We start from the raw sequence: 14145 nt of genomic DNA, 5'->3' as shown, positions 1-14145 counted from the left end.
CTTAGATAACAGAACTGGAAAATATTATTGAAAGATCATGATTAAAATAATGCCATGGATTTATGGATATGAGTATCTGTTTCTACCTTTTTTACCTTGGTTGATGTTTCTTGTCTAATGTTACAGACTCTGAAGTTGAATGGATTACTTGCATCAGACCCGAGGCTGAAGGACTGCATGGACATGCTTCATGAAAATGTACAAGACTCTATCCTAGGAGCGACCATGGACCTAGAGGTCTTTCAAAAGTAATATAACATTTACTGTCTGTGAAATGGGGAGTGCACAACAAAATTCATAGCAGATGGTCAGAAATTAGCTTTAGGTTTTCAAAAGCACACTGAAAAGATGGCACCTTTTTTTATTAGCAAATATGTCAGCCACAGACTGGGACTACAGGCTGACATAAAGCACACAACCAATATTTAACAATTTCTAGTAAATTGAACATAGCTGTTATGTTTTGGTATAGATAGAATGATTATCATGTACTGTATATGGACTTTTCCACTACTGACTTGCTATATCCTGGATTTAGCAGCCTCACGGGCAGTGTAAATTCCTCCCGTGCAATCAATAACCGAGACTGTGATGATGTCTGAGGATTTATTAATCATGCAAGGGGTAGTGTAACACTTCAAAGAAAAATAAATGCATATGCAATTAGTAGATGATGGCACAAACATGTAAAATCAACAGTACAGCACAATGCAAATGTATTAATAAATTATTATTACTATTATACAGGATTTATATAGCGCCAACAGTTTTCTCAGCGCTTTACAATATAACGGGAGACAATACAGCAACAATACAGTTCAATACAAGAGGGATAGGAGCAGGGGTGGACTGACAACTCATGGGGCCCCCAGGCAATAGGGGATCATGGGGCCCCTATGTTCTCACCCACACTTAAACCACACCCATAAAAGCCTATGAAAGGTACCAGGAGCATCTCATGGGGCCCCCTACTGACCCTGGGCCCTCGGGCAGTGCCGGAGTTCCCAAAGGGTCAGTCCGCCCCTGGATAGGAGGGCCCTGCTCCTTGGAGCTTACAATGTATGGGCTATTGTAAGGCTAGACTGAGCTGGACAGGATTTATGTAGCTGCAGCTGCCTAGCATAACAGAAACTCCACAGGGGAGTCTATGATAGACCCAAAATGCAGTAGCAGCAAAAAAGGAAGAAATAAGCAAGCAAGCATGTGTTTGTTTCTTTCCAATCTAAGATTGTGGATGACCTTTCCCAGAAACCTGTTTTCTTTTTTTTTGACCCTCCCAGAATGACTAAACAAAAAGCATGAATGACACTATTTCACTTGGTCAGTAGATGGCGCTGGCCCATTCAACCCAGAAACTATGCAAGAATCATTCTGGGCTGTAGAACGTGGCCAAGGGTGTCTCCCTTACCGGGCCTTCGGTTCGGTCCCGCTGGTCTGGCTACTCAGCAGTCTGTCAGCAGGTTGCAGACGTGCACTCCTCGGTTCCCATGATGCCAAAAGAGAGACATTTACCAGGAAGTTTGATAAAAGCCCTCTCACCACACCTCATGCTACCCCATGTCTCTAGGGAACTGTAATGCAAAGAACCCATTGGCTGAATTATATGGCTGCCATCTCAAATCACAACTCCCATGATTATCAGCATTCTGCATAGAAGCCTATAGACTGCCTGAGCTGTGGCTCGCCTCCTGCTGGCTGGAGGGGATAGTGTAGCATAACATGAACATCACAGTAGAGAGTGAAGCAACAAGGGGCAGTGTCTCCTTCTCCATGTGGTTGTAGCTCAGCACCTGACTGCACTGGTCTCTGCTTTAATCTTTATTACATAACTTGTTCACACACCAGGGTAATGTGGATCCTTCTTCCACTTAATGCATTGAAAAAATGTGTCATAGATGGCAGCTTTTTATCCTCATGTGTCTAAGCTGTTTAATAACAATTAAAGTTATACATTGAAGTAGAGAATGGCAAGCCGGACACTTAGGGGTTTATTTACTAAAGCTGGAGAGTCCAAAATCAGACTCCCTTCTGCATAGAAACCAATCAGCTTCTAACCTCAGCTTGTTCAATGAAGCTTTGGCAATGAAACCTGGAAGCTGATTGGTTTCTATGCAAAAGGGAGTCTGATTTTGGACTCTCCAGCTTTAGTAAATCAACCCCTTTATTTCTGCAACATATCTACTAGACTGATGGAGAAGGTCTCAGTCTTGCTCCATTATGAAGTGTTTAGGAACTGGAGAATAGAGTTGAGTTTCATATCTAACCTACATTATGTTATTTCAAAGAGAGATGGACTGCAAGAACTTTAGCAAAGGTTTCAGTTACCTTTTATTCTGTTCTAAAGAAATTGCTGTTTCCATTACTATGTTTTTTTTAACTCATTTTTAAATGAGTAGTGTTTGCCTTCATTATATTTACCAGAGCAATGATTTTGTTCTCATTAGAAAAACTGCAGTGTTTGTTTCCCTTTAGGAGAGGATGAGCTTTATAAATGATCTCACCAGATATTAAACTCCTGTTGTAGGGAATGCTTGTAATCTGACTTTTATTTAAGTGTAAAATTTTAAGAGCAGTAAATCAATCAATCAATCAATCACATAACAGGATCACATACAGGATGCACCCAGACTGCCATATTGCTACTAAACGATCTTTGGATTTTTGACAATTTTACAAAATCACTAAAATTAGAGAATTAATAATAAGGCTATGTTTTAATAATATTGAAACACAAAAATTGCTTGGCTTGTGTAATATTTATATTTGTTTTAAGGTATTTTTTTAATCACAGGAACCACACACAGGAATTTATTGCACTAGGTCTTGCATCAGCCTTAACAAGTATTGCATATGAATGATTACATCAGGAGACAAAGGTTCATGTTGCATGAGATTCAGCAAATGGGAAGGACTCATCTAATTTGTTATTCGTCTCTCCTGATGAATAGTAAATGGTTGTTGATTCCCAAAATGTAGAAATAGTTTTTTGCTTAATAATAGATGTTCATAAAGGGTGAGTTGGGGGCTAAGCTAGAGTCTGATGAATTAGTATAAATCAAATACCCCATTGGTGGCCAGCTGAAGGATATAGCTGTTAAAGTGTATCTATAGATGCCTTTAGTAAATTTTTGATACTGTGGGGAAGGGTTAAAATCTTTTACTTTTTTGTCCCTAACTTTCTAGGGTCACACAACAGATAGCAAAATACAGTGATAATACCTGTAGGTACAAGCCACCAAGCAGTGTTTAATACTGCTTTAATATACCCCTTATTTGTTTTCTTTTACATTAATCAGGTTTTTTTGCATATATTCATTTTCTAGTAAAAAAAAAAAGTTTCCCCTAGAAACATTAAATTTCATTCATGCTGGGCAGTACTGACCTCTAAACATAAAACAAGAGACATGCATGTATTATAATGTGATCAGAAATATTTCATATTACTTTATTTGTATCCTCTCAACAGGTGTGTCCAAAGTAATATTGTGCTCCTGACTCAGGTTGTCTGTAAAAAGTTTGTGATTCCAGATTTTGAACAGTTCACATTACACATAAACCGGCTATATGAGAATGCCCACGCTATAAAGGAAGGAGAGGTAAGCACCCTGCATAGTTAGGAAATGTGCATAGTCTTGTTAAGGTTTACTACAAACTCAAGACCCCATGTCACAATGCTTTCATTTGTAAAGACTATATAAGTAATCCTTGAATACTAATGCTACTAAAAGTAATACATCTAATATAAGTTAGTATATGCACTAGGGGCATTTCATGGGGCCCCCTACTGACCTCGGGCAGTGCCCGAGTGCTCGAATGGTCAGTCCGCCCCTGCCTATAACTATTGGAGTTATAAGTGGGGTGCCCCAGGGCTCTGTCCTGAGACCAGTCCTGTTTAACTTGTTCATAAATGATAAAGGAGTTGGGATAAATAGTTCAATTTCAGTGTTTGCTGAAGATACTAAGCTAGGCAGGGTAATAACCTCAAAACAGGATATAGCAACTTTACAGGAAGACCTTGATAAAATAGAGGGGTGGGCAAACACATGGCAAATAAGGTTCAGTGTAGGGAAATGTAAAGTAATTTGGGGGCTTAAAATAAAAATACACGCTACACACTAGGGGGGAAAATTTCTGAGGGAATCAAGGATGGAAAAAGATCTGGGGCTCCTAGTTGATAAAAGAATCAGTAATAGCATACAATGCCAAGCTGCAGCAAGCAAAGCCAGTAGAATATTAACATACATTAAAGAGGGTATTTACTCAAGAAATAAAACTATAATTCTAACAATTTACAAAACTCTGGTTCAGTCACATCTCAAGTATGCTCTGCAGTTCTGGTCACCAGTCCTCAGTGTAGCGCTCTACTTTTGAAAGGGTTTTTGTGTGATAGCCAGAGGCTTGTTAGAAGCCTGGGATGAGCCAGCCTGGGAGTGAGGCAATGAGGTTACCTCAGGTCAAGCTGAGAGGCTCTAAAGCAGGGGTCCTCAAACTTTTTAAACAGGGGGCCAGTTCACTGTCCCTCAGACCGTTGGAGGGTCGGACTATAGTTAAAAAAAAAAAAACTATGAACAAATGCGGACACCATACAGGAGATGACCAGAGACTGCGGACATACAACGGCGGCGGGAATACTGGGCCAGCCGCTCCATAAGACGCACAGACATTTCCCCCCAAGTGTGTCTTATGGAGCGAAATAGTGACCCATCATTGGTGTCAGTGGGAGGAATATTGCCCCATCTTTGGTGTCAGTGGGAAGAATCGTGCCCCATCATAAGTGTCAGTGGGAGGAATAGTGCCCCATCATTGGTGTCAGTGGGAGGAATAGTGTCCCATCATTGGTGTCAGTGGGAGGAATAGTGTCCCATCATTGGTGTCAGTGGGAAGAATAGTGCCCATCTTTGGTGTCAGTGGGAGGAATAGTACGTCATTGGTGTCAGTGGGGGGGAATAGTGCCCCGTCATTGGTGTCAGTGGGGGGGGATAGTGTCCCAACATTGGTGTCAGTGGGAAGAATAGTACCCCATCATTGGTGTCAGTGGGGAAAGGAATAGTGTCCCATCGCTGGTGTCAGTGGGGGGGGGGGAATAGTGCCCCATCGTTGGTGTCAGTGGGGGGTGGAATAGTGTTCCATCGCTGGTGTCGGTGGGGAGTGGAATAGTGCCCCATTGCTGGTGTCAGTGGGGGGAAGGAATAGTGCCCCATCATTGGTGTCAGTGGGGGGGAGGAATAGTGCCCCATCGTTGGTGTCAGTGGGGGGGAGGAATAGTGCCCCATCGTTGGTGTCAGTGGGGGGGAGGAATAGTGCCCCATCGTTGGTGTCAGTGGGGGAAGGAATAGTGCCCCATGATTGGTGTGAGTGGGAGGAATAATGCCTCATCATTACTATCAGTGACACCAATGATGGGGCACAATTCCTCCCACTGACACCAATGACACTTAACTTGCTTACCCCTGCTCCAGCATGTTGCTGCGCAGCCAGCATACCTGGTTGCAGCACCACCATCAGCACGGGACACTTACCTGTCAGCTGTCCTTCTTCACTCCGGCCTTTCCCTCACTCGATGTTCGCGGGGCCGCTCGGCTCCGCCTCCTCATAGGTGATTGGCCGCCTGTGTGCCTTTCCTGAGCTACAGTTCTGGCACCCAATCACTGGTGAGGAGGTGGAGCCGAGCGGCAGGAGTGAGGGAGTGGCCGGAGTGAATGAAGGAACGGCGCTTCCTGGACTGGATCGTCGTGGGACTGGGACCGGAGCCAGGTAAGGTACAGCAGCCCCCCGCCCACCCCTGTACTTAGTGTCCCTTCCTCACGGAAAATACGCCCCTGCTGGTGGGCCGGATAAATGGCCTCGGCGGGCCGCATGTGGCCTGCGGGCCGTAGTTTGAGGACCCCTGCTCTAAAGTCTTCTAGACTTCTTCTGACCCTTCTAGAAACTGGAGGAACATTATAGAAGAGGGCTGGAGGAGGCCTAGATTTGCATGTTTAAGGGAGCTTGGTCAATCCCCAGGCAGGAAGCCAGGCATGGTGGCTAAGAGAGAGCCTGTGCAGCAGAGTAGTGTAATGTGTTTGGGTGGAAGATGCACTGAAGGAAGGAGCCTGGGAGGGGGCCACAGGGAGGGGGCCTACCTACAGGCTGAAGCACACAGGAGGATCTCCTGCCCTACAGTCTCCTTGGGAGGACAGCCTGATAGCAGGGAAGGAGCTAGCCCAGTGTAAGGCATGAAAGAAGCTGCAACCCACTAAGCTACAGGACAGGACAGTGTGAGTACTCCTATGCCCCTTGGGCCACAGAAAGGAGAGGGCAGTCAGGTGCACAACCCAACTACTCCTCATCTGGGACTGCTTCACAATGGATTCTGGAATCCCTTGCCCAGGGATCCCCTCAGGACAGCTGGGTGTATGAGGAGAGTTCCATCTGGGGTCTAAGGAGGTACACCAAAGGGGACTCCTTAAAGAGACTGCTGCTAATTTTGATTTACAGTTCCTTGGGCATCCCATATACCCCTAGACCCCATCCAAGTTGTTAATGCCTAATATAAACAACAAAAACAAGCTCAAGGACTGTTTTACTTACTTTGGACAAGTATGTGGAAAAATGTGTTCCTTGGCTGTGCAAAGCTTAAGGGGGACCCAAAAATCCAGCGGCCCTCAAGAGGGTAGTGCTACATCAGGAAGGATGTGCTAAAACTGGAGAGAATCTAGAGAAGGGCAACAAAACTAATAAAGAGGCTGGAGGACCTTATTATGAGGAACGATTACAAACATTAAATTTATTCTCCTTAGAAAATAACTTAACTTAATGGTGATTCCAACATTGGGAGGAAACTGTTCAGTGTCAGATCACTCAAGAAGACACGTGGCCACTTAATGAGGTTGGATGAAAAGCGATTCAACCCTAAATGGCGTAAATAATTTTTTACTATTACAGCTGTATGGATGTGGAACTCCCTTCCACAACTGGTGGTTTCTGCGGGAAGTGTCACTAATTTAAAGAAAAATTTTAGATGGGCATCTTATTGTACACATAATACAGGGATATGGGAAGTAGTAGAGACATACACAAACACACACACACACACACACACACAGATAGATGGACAGGAGTCTTTACCAACTATATTGTGTAATTCCCTCTACTGGCCATAAACTAGTAGAAAGTTATCATATTTGACTACACTGTTACAGCAAAATCATAAAGATACTTAAGTTTGGTTCACATGCTGGCTTTGCAGATTGTAGACATTATAATAATTATATAATGACCATATACCATAACAATACCATAACAGATGTAACAAGATTCTCCATTCTGTTGTTTCTGCTGTCCGTCTACCCTCAGGGCAGTAAAATCTTCAAAGCAAGCACTGTAAGAAATGAAATTTAATTTTGATCATACACTATATTGCCAAAAGTATTGGGACACCTACCTTTACATACACATGAACTTTAATGGCGTCCCAGTCTTAGTCCGTAGGGTTCAATATTGAGTTGGCCCACCCTTTGCAGCTATAACAGCTTCAGCTCTTCAACTCTTCTGGGAAGGCTCTCCACAAGGTTTAGGATTATGTCTATGGAAACGTTTGACCATTCTTCCAGAAGCGCATTTGTGAGGTCAGGCACTGATGTCAGGCGAGAAGGCCTGGCTTTCAGCCTCCACTCTAATTCATCCCAGAGGTGTTCTATGAGGTTGAGGTCAGGACTCTGTGCAGGCCAGTCAAGTTCCTCCACCCCAAACTTGTTCATCCATGTCTTTATAGACCTCGCTTTGTGCACTGGTGCCCAGTCATGACATGAAATTGTCCAAAATGTCTTGGTATGCTGAAGCCTTAAGAGTTCCCTTCACTGGAACTAATGGGCTGAGCCCAACTCCTGAAAAACAACCCCACACCATAATCCCCCCTCCACCAAACTTTACACTTGGCACAATGCAGTCAGGCAAGTGCCGTTCTCCTGGCAACTGCCAAACCCAGACGTGTCCATCGGATTGCAAGACAGAGAAGCGTGATTCACCAATCCATTGAACATGTCTCCACTGCTCTAGAGTCCACTTTGCATTGCACTTGGTGATCTAAGGCTTGGATGCAGCTGCTCGGCCATGGAAACCCATTCCATGAAGCTCTGTCGTGCTAATCTGAAGGCCACACGAAGTTTGGAGGTCTTTAGCTATTGACTCTGCAGACAGTTGGTGACTTCTATGCACTGTGCTGTTGTTCCCAGTTGCTTCCACTTTGTTATAATACCACTAACAGTTGACTGTGGAATATTTAGTAGCAAGGAAATTTCATGGAAGGACTTATTGCACAGGTGGCAACCTATCATGGTATCATGCTAGAATTCATCGAGCTCCTGAGAGCGACTCATTCTTTCACAAATGTTTGTAGAAGCCCTTTTTTTTAGAAAGTTTGGAGACCACTGATCTATTCACTCTCAGTGCTCGTCATGAGTTATTAAAAGAGAAAAAGAAATGGGTAAAATTAAAGCTAATTTTTTACTTTTTATTTTACTTCCTAAGGCTTCCTTCACACTCAGTGTGCGCACACTATAGTGCATGTCTGCTGTGGTGCATTACAATTTATTCTGAATGGTATCACAATGAACATATATATTTTAATAAAAAAACACACCTTTCCATACCCTTTTTCATGCTTTAGTGCAGGTTAATGACCCATTCAAAATAAACGGACTTCGAATGCCTTAACATAATTCTGCATCAGCGCAAGCAAGAACAATTGAAACAGCTGAAAGCACCACTTGCAGATTGAAATACTGACTATTGAAAGATCGTCTTTATTCTGCATAGTGTACTGATCTTATAATAATAGGCCTTATTTATTTATTTATTTTATTTTTCACATAGAGCCACAATATGCTGTACATTTTACAGATTGTTGAATCATTCTTGCTGGCTCTTGCTAAGGTGGACCAAACAATCTAACATCCATACCAGCAAACTGCACTTAAGGACTGTTATGGACAGAAGGCAGTGTGCTTATCAACATGTTTTGGATTATGTGAGAAAAGACGATTTTTGCCCCATTAGTCTTTAATTGTTCAGAATCACTGGGTTTATTCGGCCGTACAGTAGTACCATATGTGCAATGTTTGTTATACAAAACAGTACATGACGGATCCCCATAACTATTGCCAGTACCAATATTTGTCTTTTACACCTTCCATTTTTATATTAACCAGCTCTTGGGCATTATCAAGCTTTATTTTAGTATGGTTATCTCACAAAATACAAAGGAGCCCAGGTGAAAATATTTGTCTTTTAGATTGTGTAGCTCATAGTTTTATCAGCACAAATGCTTAGATGGACTCTTTCTATGTAATGAGTGATCAGCAAAGACATGCCATAGTGGACATAAAAATGAAGGAATATTTTGCTACATACAGTGAATAAAAGAAGCTGTAGACATGAGGTGATCACCAAACAAACCAAATTTAGAGGAACTCTAAAGAGGCAGCTTGATGTCCATGGACTGTGCCAGAGTGCATGAGTGTTGGGATGATCTCAGGTACATAGAAAAATTTCAGAAAACATAATGACAGTTGACTAGTGAAAAATCTGCCTAAAGATGGTTTGTAATTAATCATATGTGGAGTAATTTATCACTACATTGGTGAATGCAATATAATATTTATTTGATCTCATGGATCGTGGAAAAGGTAGACATGGACATTGTGAACATCATTCAATCATGTTATAAAATCAAAGAATTAAAAGTAAAGAACTGTTCTTTACTTTTAATTCTTTGATTTTATAACATGATTGAATGATGTTCACAATGTCCATGTCTACCTTTTTGTAGTGATAAATTACTCCGCATAGGATTAATTACAAACCATCTTTAGGCAGATTTTGCACTAGTCAACTGCCATTTTGTTTTCTTAAGTATTGTTGGGTTTATAATCAACACTTAATTAGAAGTGAGACGGAGATATTATAAGGTGATTTAATTATATTAGATCATGATGGCAATTTTTTCTACTTTATATGTACGACATAGTATATTTCAGTTATAGACTGAACAATTCTGGAGATAACAGTCCTTGTATAAGGACATACAGTAGTTACTGGAAGTGAAGCATTTACAGGTGAAACTCGAAAAATTAGAATATCGTGCAAAAATTCATTTATTTCAGTAATGCAACTTAAAAGGTGAAACTAATATATGAGATAGACTCATTACATGCAAAGCAAGATAGTTCAAGCTGTGATTTGTCATAATTGTGATGATTATAGCTTACAGCTCATGAAAACCCCAAATCCACAATCTCAGAAAATGAGAATATTGTGAAAAGGTGCAATATTCTTGGCTCAAAGTGTCCCACTCTAATCAGCTAATTAAGCCATAACACCTGCAAAGGGTTCTTGAGCCTTTAAATGGTCTCTCAGTCTGGTTCAGTAGGAATCACAATCATGGGAAAGACTGCTGACCTGACAGTTGTGCAGAAAACCATCACTGACACCCTCCATAAGGAGGGAAAGCCTCAAAAGGTAATTGCAAAAGAAGTTGGATGTTCCCAAAGTGCTGTATCAAAGCACATTAATAGAAAGTTATGTGGAAGGGAAAAGTGTGGAAGAAGAAGGTGCACAAGCAGCAGGGATGACTGCAGCCTGGAGAGGATTGTCAGGAAAAGGACATTCAAAAGTGTTGGACTTTCGCAAGGAGTGGACTGAGGCTGGAGTCAGTGCATCAAGAGCCACCACACACAGATGGATCCTGGACATGGGCTTCAAATGTCGTATTCCTCTTGTCAAGCCGCTCCTGAACAACAAACAACGTCAGAAGCATCTTACCTGGGCTAAAGAAAAACAGACCTGGTCTGTTGCTCAGTGGTCCAAAGTCCTCTTTTCTGATGAGAGCAACTTTTGCATCTCATTTGGAAACCAAGGACCCAGAGTATGGAGGAAGAATGGAGAGGCACACACTGCAAGATGCTTGAAGTCCAGTGTGAAGTTTCCACAGTCTGTGTTGATTTGGGGATCCATGTCATCTGCTGGTGTTGGTCCACTGTGCTTCATTAAGTCCAGGGTCAACGCAGCCGTCTACCAGGAGATTTTGGAGCACTTCATGCTTCCTTCCGCAGATGAGCTTTATGGGGACGCTGACTTCATTTTCCAGCAGGACTTGGCATCTGCCCACACTGGCAAAAGCACCAAAACTTGGTTCAATGACCGTGGGATTACTGTGCTTGATTGGCCAGCAAACTCGCCTGACCTGAACCCCATAGAGAATCTATGGGGCATTGCCAAGAGAAAGATGAGAGACATGAGGCCGAACAATGCAGAAGAGCTGAAGGCCGCTATTGAAGCATCCTGGTCTTCCATAACACTTCAGCAGTGCCACAGGCTGATAGCTTAAATGCCACACCGCATTGAGGCAGTAATTGCTGCAAAAGGGGCCCAAACCAAGTACTGAGTACATATGCATGCTTATACTTTTCAGAGGTCTGATATTGTTCTATGTACAATCCTTGCTTTATTGATTGCATGTAATATTCTAATTTTCTGAGATTGTGGATTTGGGGTTTTCATGAGCTGTAAGCCATAATCATCACAATTATGACAAATCACGGCTTGAACTATCTCGCTTTGCATGTAATGAGTCTATATCATATATTAGTTTCACCTTTTAAGTTGCATTACTGAAATAAATGAACTTTTGCACGATATTCTAATTTTTCAAGTTTCACCTGTACTGCAGGTTTGTCATTAACACCATTTGGCCAAATCTTAACAAAATCACAGTTCATAAACATGCAATTGTCTCTTCGTCCACCATACTCACTTTAGACATCTGCCTTATGAAGTGGCATCCTGAGGCAGGTGCGGGGGGTGCTCGCTGCACCGAGTGACATCTACCGCATGGGGTGACACCGGACCCACTCCCTGAAAAGGTAAGTTGTAAAGCAAGCCGACGATCCCTGCAGGATGGATCCGATCCATCCTGCGAGGATCGTCGGCTTTCTTTACAACTTACCTTTTTGTGGAGCGGGTCTGGTGTCACCCCGTATAGGTTGCATGCTGATGATCCCCGCAGGATGGATCGGATCTGCGGATTGGGGAGCATAATGGACTCCGCTCCATTATGCTCAATCCGCAGATCCAGAAAGTTCCAGAGAATTAGTGTTGATGAATTTTCAGCACTGTACAAACAACTGAGGCAGAAGGCCCTTATGGGGAATGTGATCTGTTTAACAGGTATGTGTATATCTGTATATACTATATAATATGAACACAAAGTAAAGTTGGAATGCCACCTATGGAAATGTGCTTGCTTGAAAAGTCAAACAATCTATAAATATTTACACAACTAGCAAGAGAAAGTAAATGCTTTGTTCTCAACCACTTTATGTATTTTTCTTCTTTTTCTAGGTGGCTAACTACATTCCACAGCTTGCCAAAGTCAGTCCTGACAAATGGGGAGTGTCACTTTGCACTGTAGATGGACAAAGGTGAGAAGTTTGGTTCATATTTACACAAAAACACGTTTCCTTATGTTCATGAAACTTTAAGGAAAGTGCAGAGTCTTGTTGTGCATATGTCACTGTACAAATCACTCTTCTGCCTTTGTATTTATTGCCACCCAACTAAATATATAATTTGTAAGACATTTACAGTAAAGCCTAGCACACATGGTTAGAAAATCGTACGAAAAATAACGCTTTCGAAGAGATCGTATGAAAATCTGAATATTAGTACACAGCTTTCATCCAAATGGAAGGGACAAGCAGAAAAATTACCTGATAGTACGATTTTCATTTAATCAGTACAGTTTTTGTCTGAAAATACAATACAAATACAATACATTACACCTCTTCTGAATTTGTAATCTGTTGTACAAGAATTTTCTTAACTTAACCTAGTAACCTCTTCACTTTTGATATGAGACTAGCATGCAAATAAACCAGACAATCATTTGTCTGATATTCTCCTTCTGTGTACAGGGCTTAAGAGATGACCATGAGTTACTAAACTATGCTTATGATTCTTATCTCATGAACTTCTTACTTTCATGGGATCTAGGTGTATGTCAAACCAAAGCTTTTTTTCTTAAGCCCCGTACACACAACAAGAATATTGGACGAATGATAGTCTGGGTTTTTTTTTTGCATGCTAGTCTCATATCAATAATGAAAAGGTTACTAAAGTTAGGAAAATTCTCTTACGACAAAATACAAATTTGGAAGTGATGTCATATATTTGTAATGTATTTGTATTGTATTTTTGGGCAAAAACTGTCCTGATTAAATGAAAATTGTACGATTTGGTATCATACGAGAAAAATGTTCGTGGTTGTCCCTTCAAATAATTTTGGATGAAAGCTGTGTACTAATGGTCAGATTATTGTTCGATCACTTTGAAAGCAATATTTTTGGTATGATTTTTTGATTGTGTATAGTAGGCTTTAGTTTTGGCTGGAGTGGAGAAGGATTACATCCCTTGTCAAGTTTTTAATATTATGTACGGTTCCATTAGAGAGGTGTACTGTCACTTCTCGTGCATTTGGCAGCAAGTTAGCGGAACTCTCCAACAGCAACACAGACCAAAAATATTTTATAGTAGAGTAGATGAAGGCTAGAACCTGTCAGAGTCTAATTGCTGTCTGTGTGCTTATGACAGATTTTTACCTCACTTCCTGTAAAACCATTGTCAGCAAGACAGGAACTGAGAGTAAATCTCTCTAACAGAGCTCTGGATAGCAGTACAAACCCATCAGGTGGTGTTATCCTTCCCCACTCTGTCAAAAACTAGAAATGTTTTTGGCTTTCCATAACATTTTATTACCTTTAATAAAAAACCTCCAAAGCAGGGTGCAGGCAGTTGAACCCTTTGACTAGTACTGTCAAAGAGTAGAGAGAGAGATAGACTACTACTTTGCAGCCTTCCAAAGAAAAAAAATCTAATCTTTCAGTTTATTCTATTGAACTGCATCCATCCTCTATAAGATAAACAACCTATATCACTGTTTTTGCTTACCTGACAGCACCTCTGTATTCCTTCTGGCTCGGGTCCCTGAGTCATGACACAGAGAGCAATCTGATTAACTATTTGCCCGATCAGCCAATCAGTAGGGCTTCCTGCACACAGATCCTGAACTCAAGAGTTACAGAGCTACTGTCAGGTAGGTGAAATAGTCTG

General features: G+C 41.6%; 1 protein-coding gene across 2 annotated transcripts in view; it reads left to right on the top strand.

Moving 5' to 3' along the window:
* GLS2 (glutaminase 2) overlaps positions 1 to 14145 on the top strand; it is a 94735-nt gene that overhangs the window by 33944 nt on the left and 46646 nt on the right. For both annotated transcript variants that reach the window (XM_089680389.1, XM_089680381.1), the window contains 3 exons: positions 127 to 248; positions 3467 to 3596; positions 12379 to 12458. In XM_089680389.1, the coding sequence (XP_089536515.1) occupies positions 127 to 248; positions 3467 to 3596; positions 12379 to 12458 (332 nt within the window). The remainder of the gene's footprint in view (positions 1 to 126; positions 249 to 3466; positions 3597 to 12378; positions 12459 to 14145) is intronic.

This window comes from Staurois parvus, unplaced genomic scaffold (genome assembly GCF_062004578.1).
Source record: "Staurois parvus isolate SC_StPar_1 unplaced genomic scaffold, SC_StPar_1.0 ptg000017l, whole genome shotgun sequence".
Classification (NCBI taxonomy): Eukaryota; Metazoa; Chordata; class Amphibia; order Anura; family Ranidae; genus Staurois; species Staurois parvus.
Note: the sequence above shows the minus strand (reverse complement) of the source record. Positions and strands in the feature narration are given on the sequence as shown.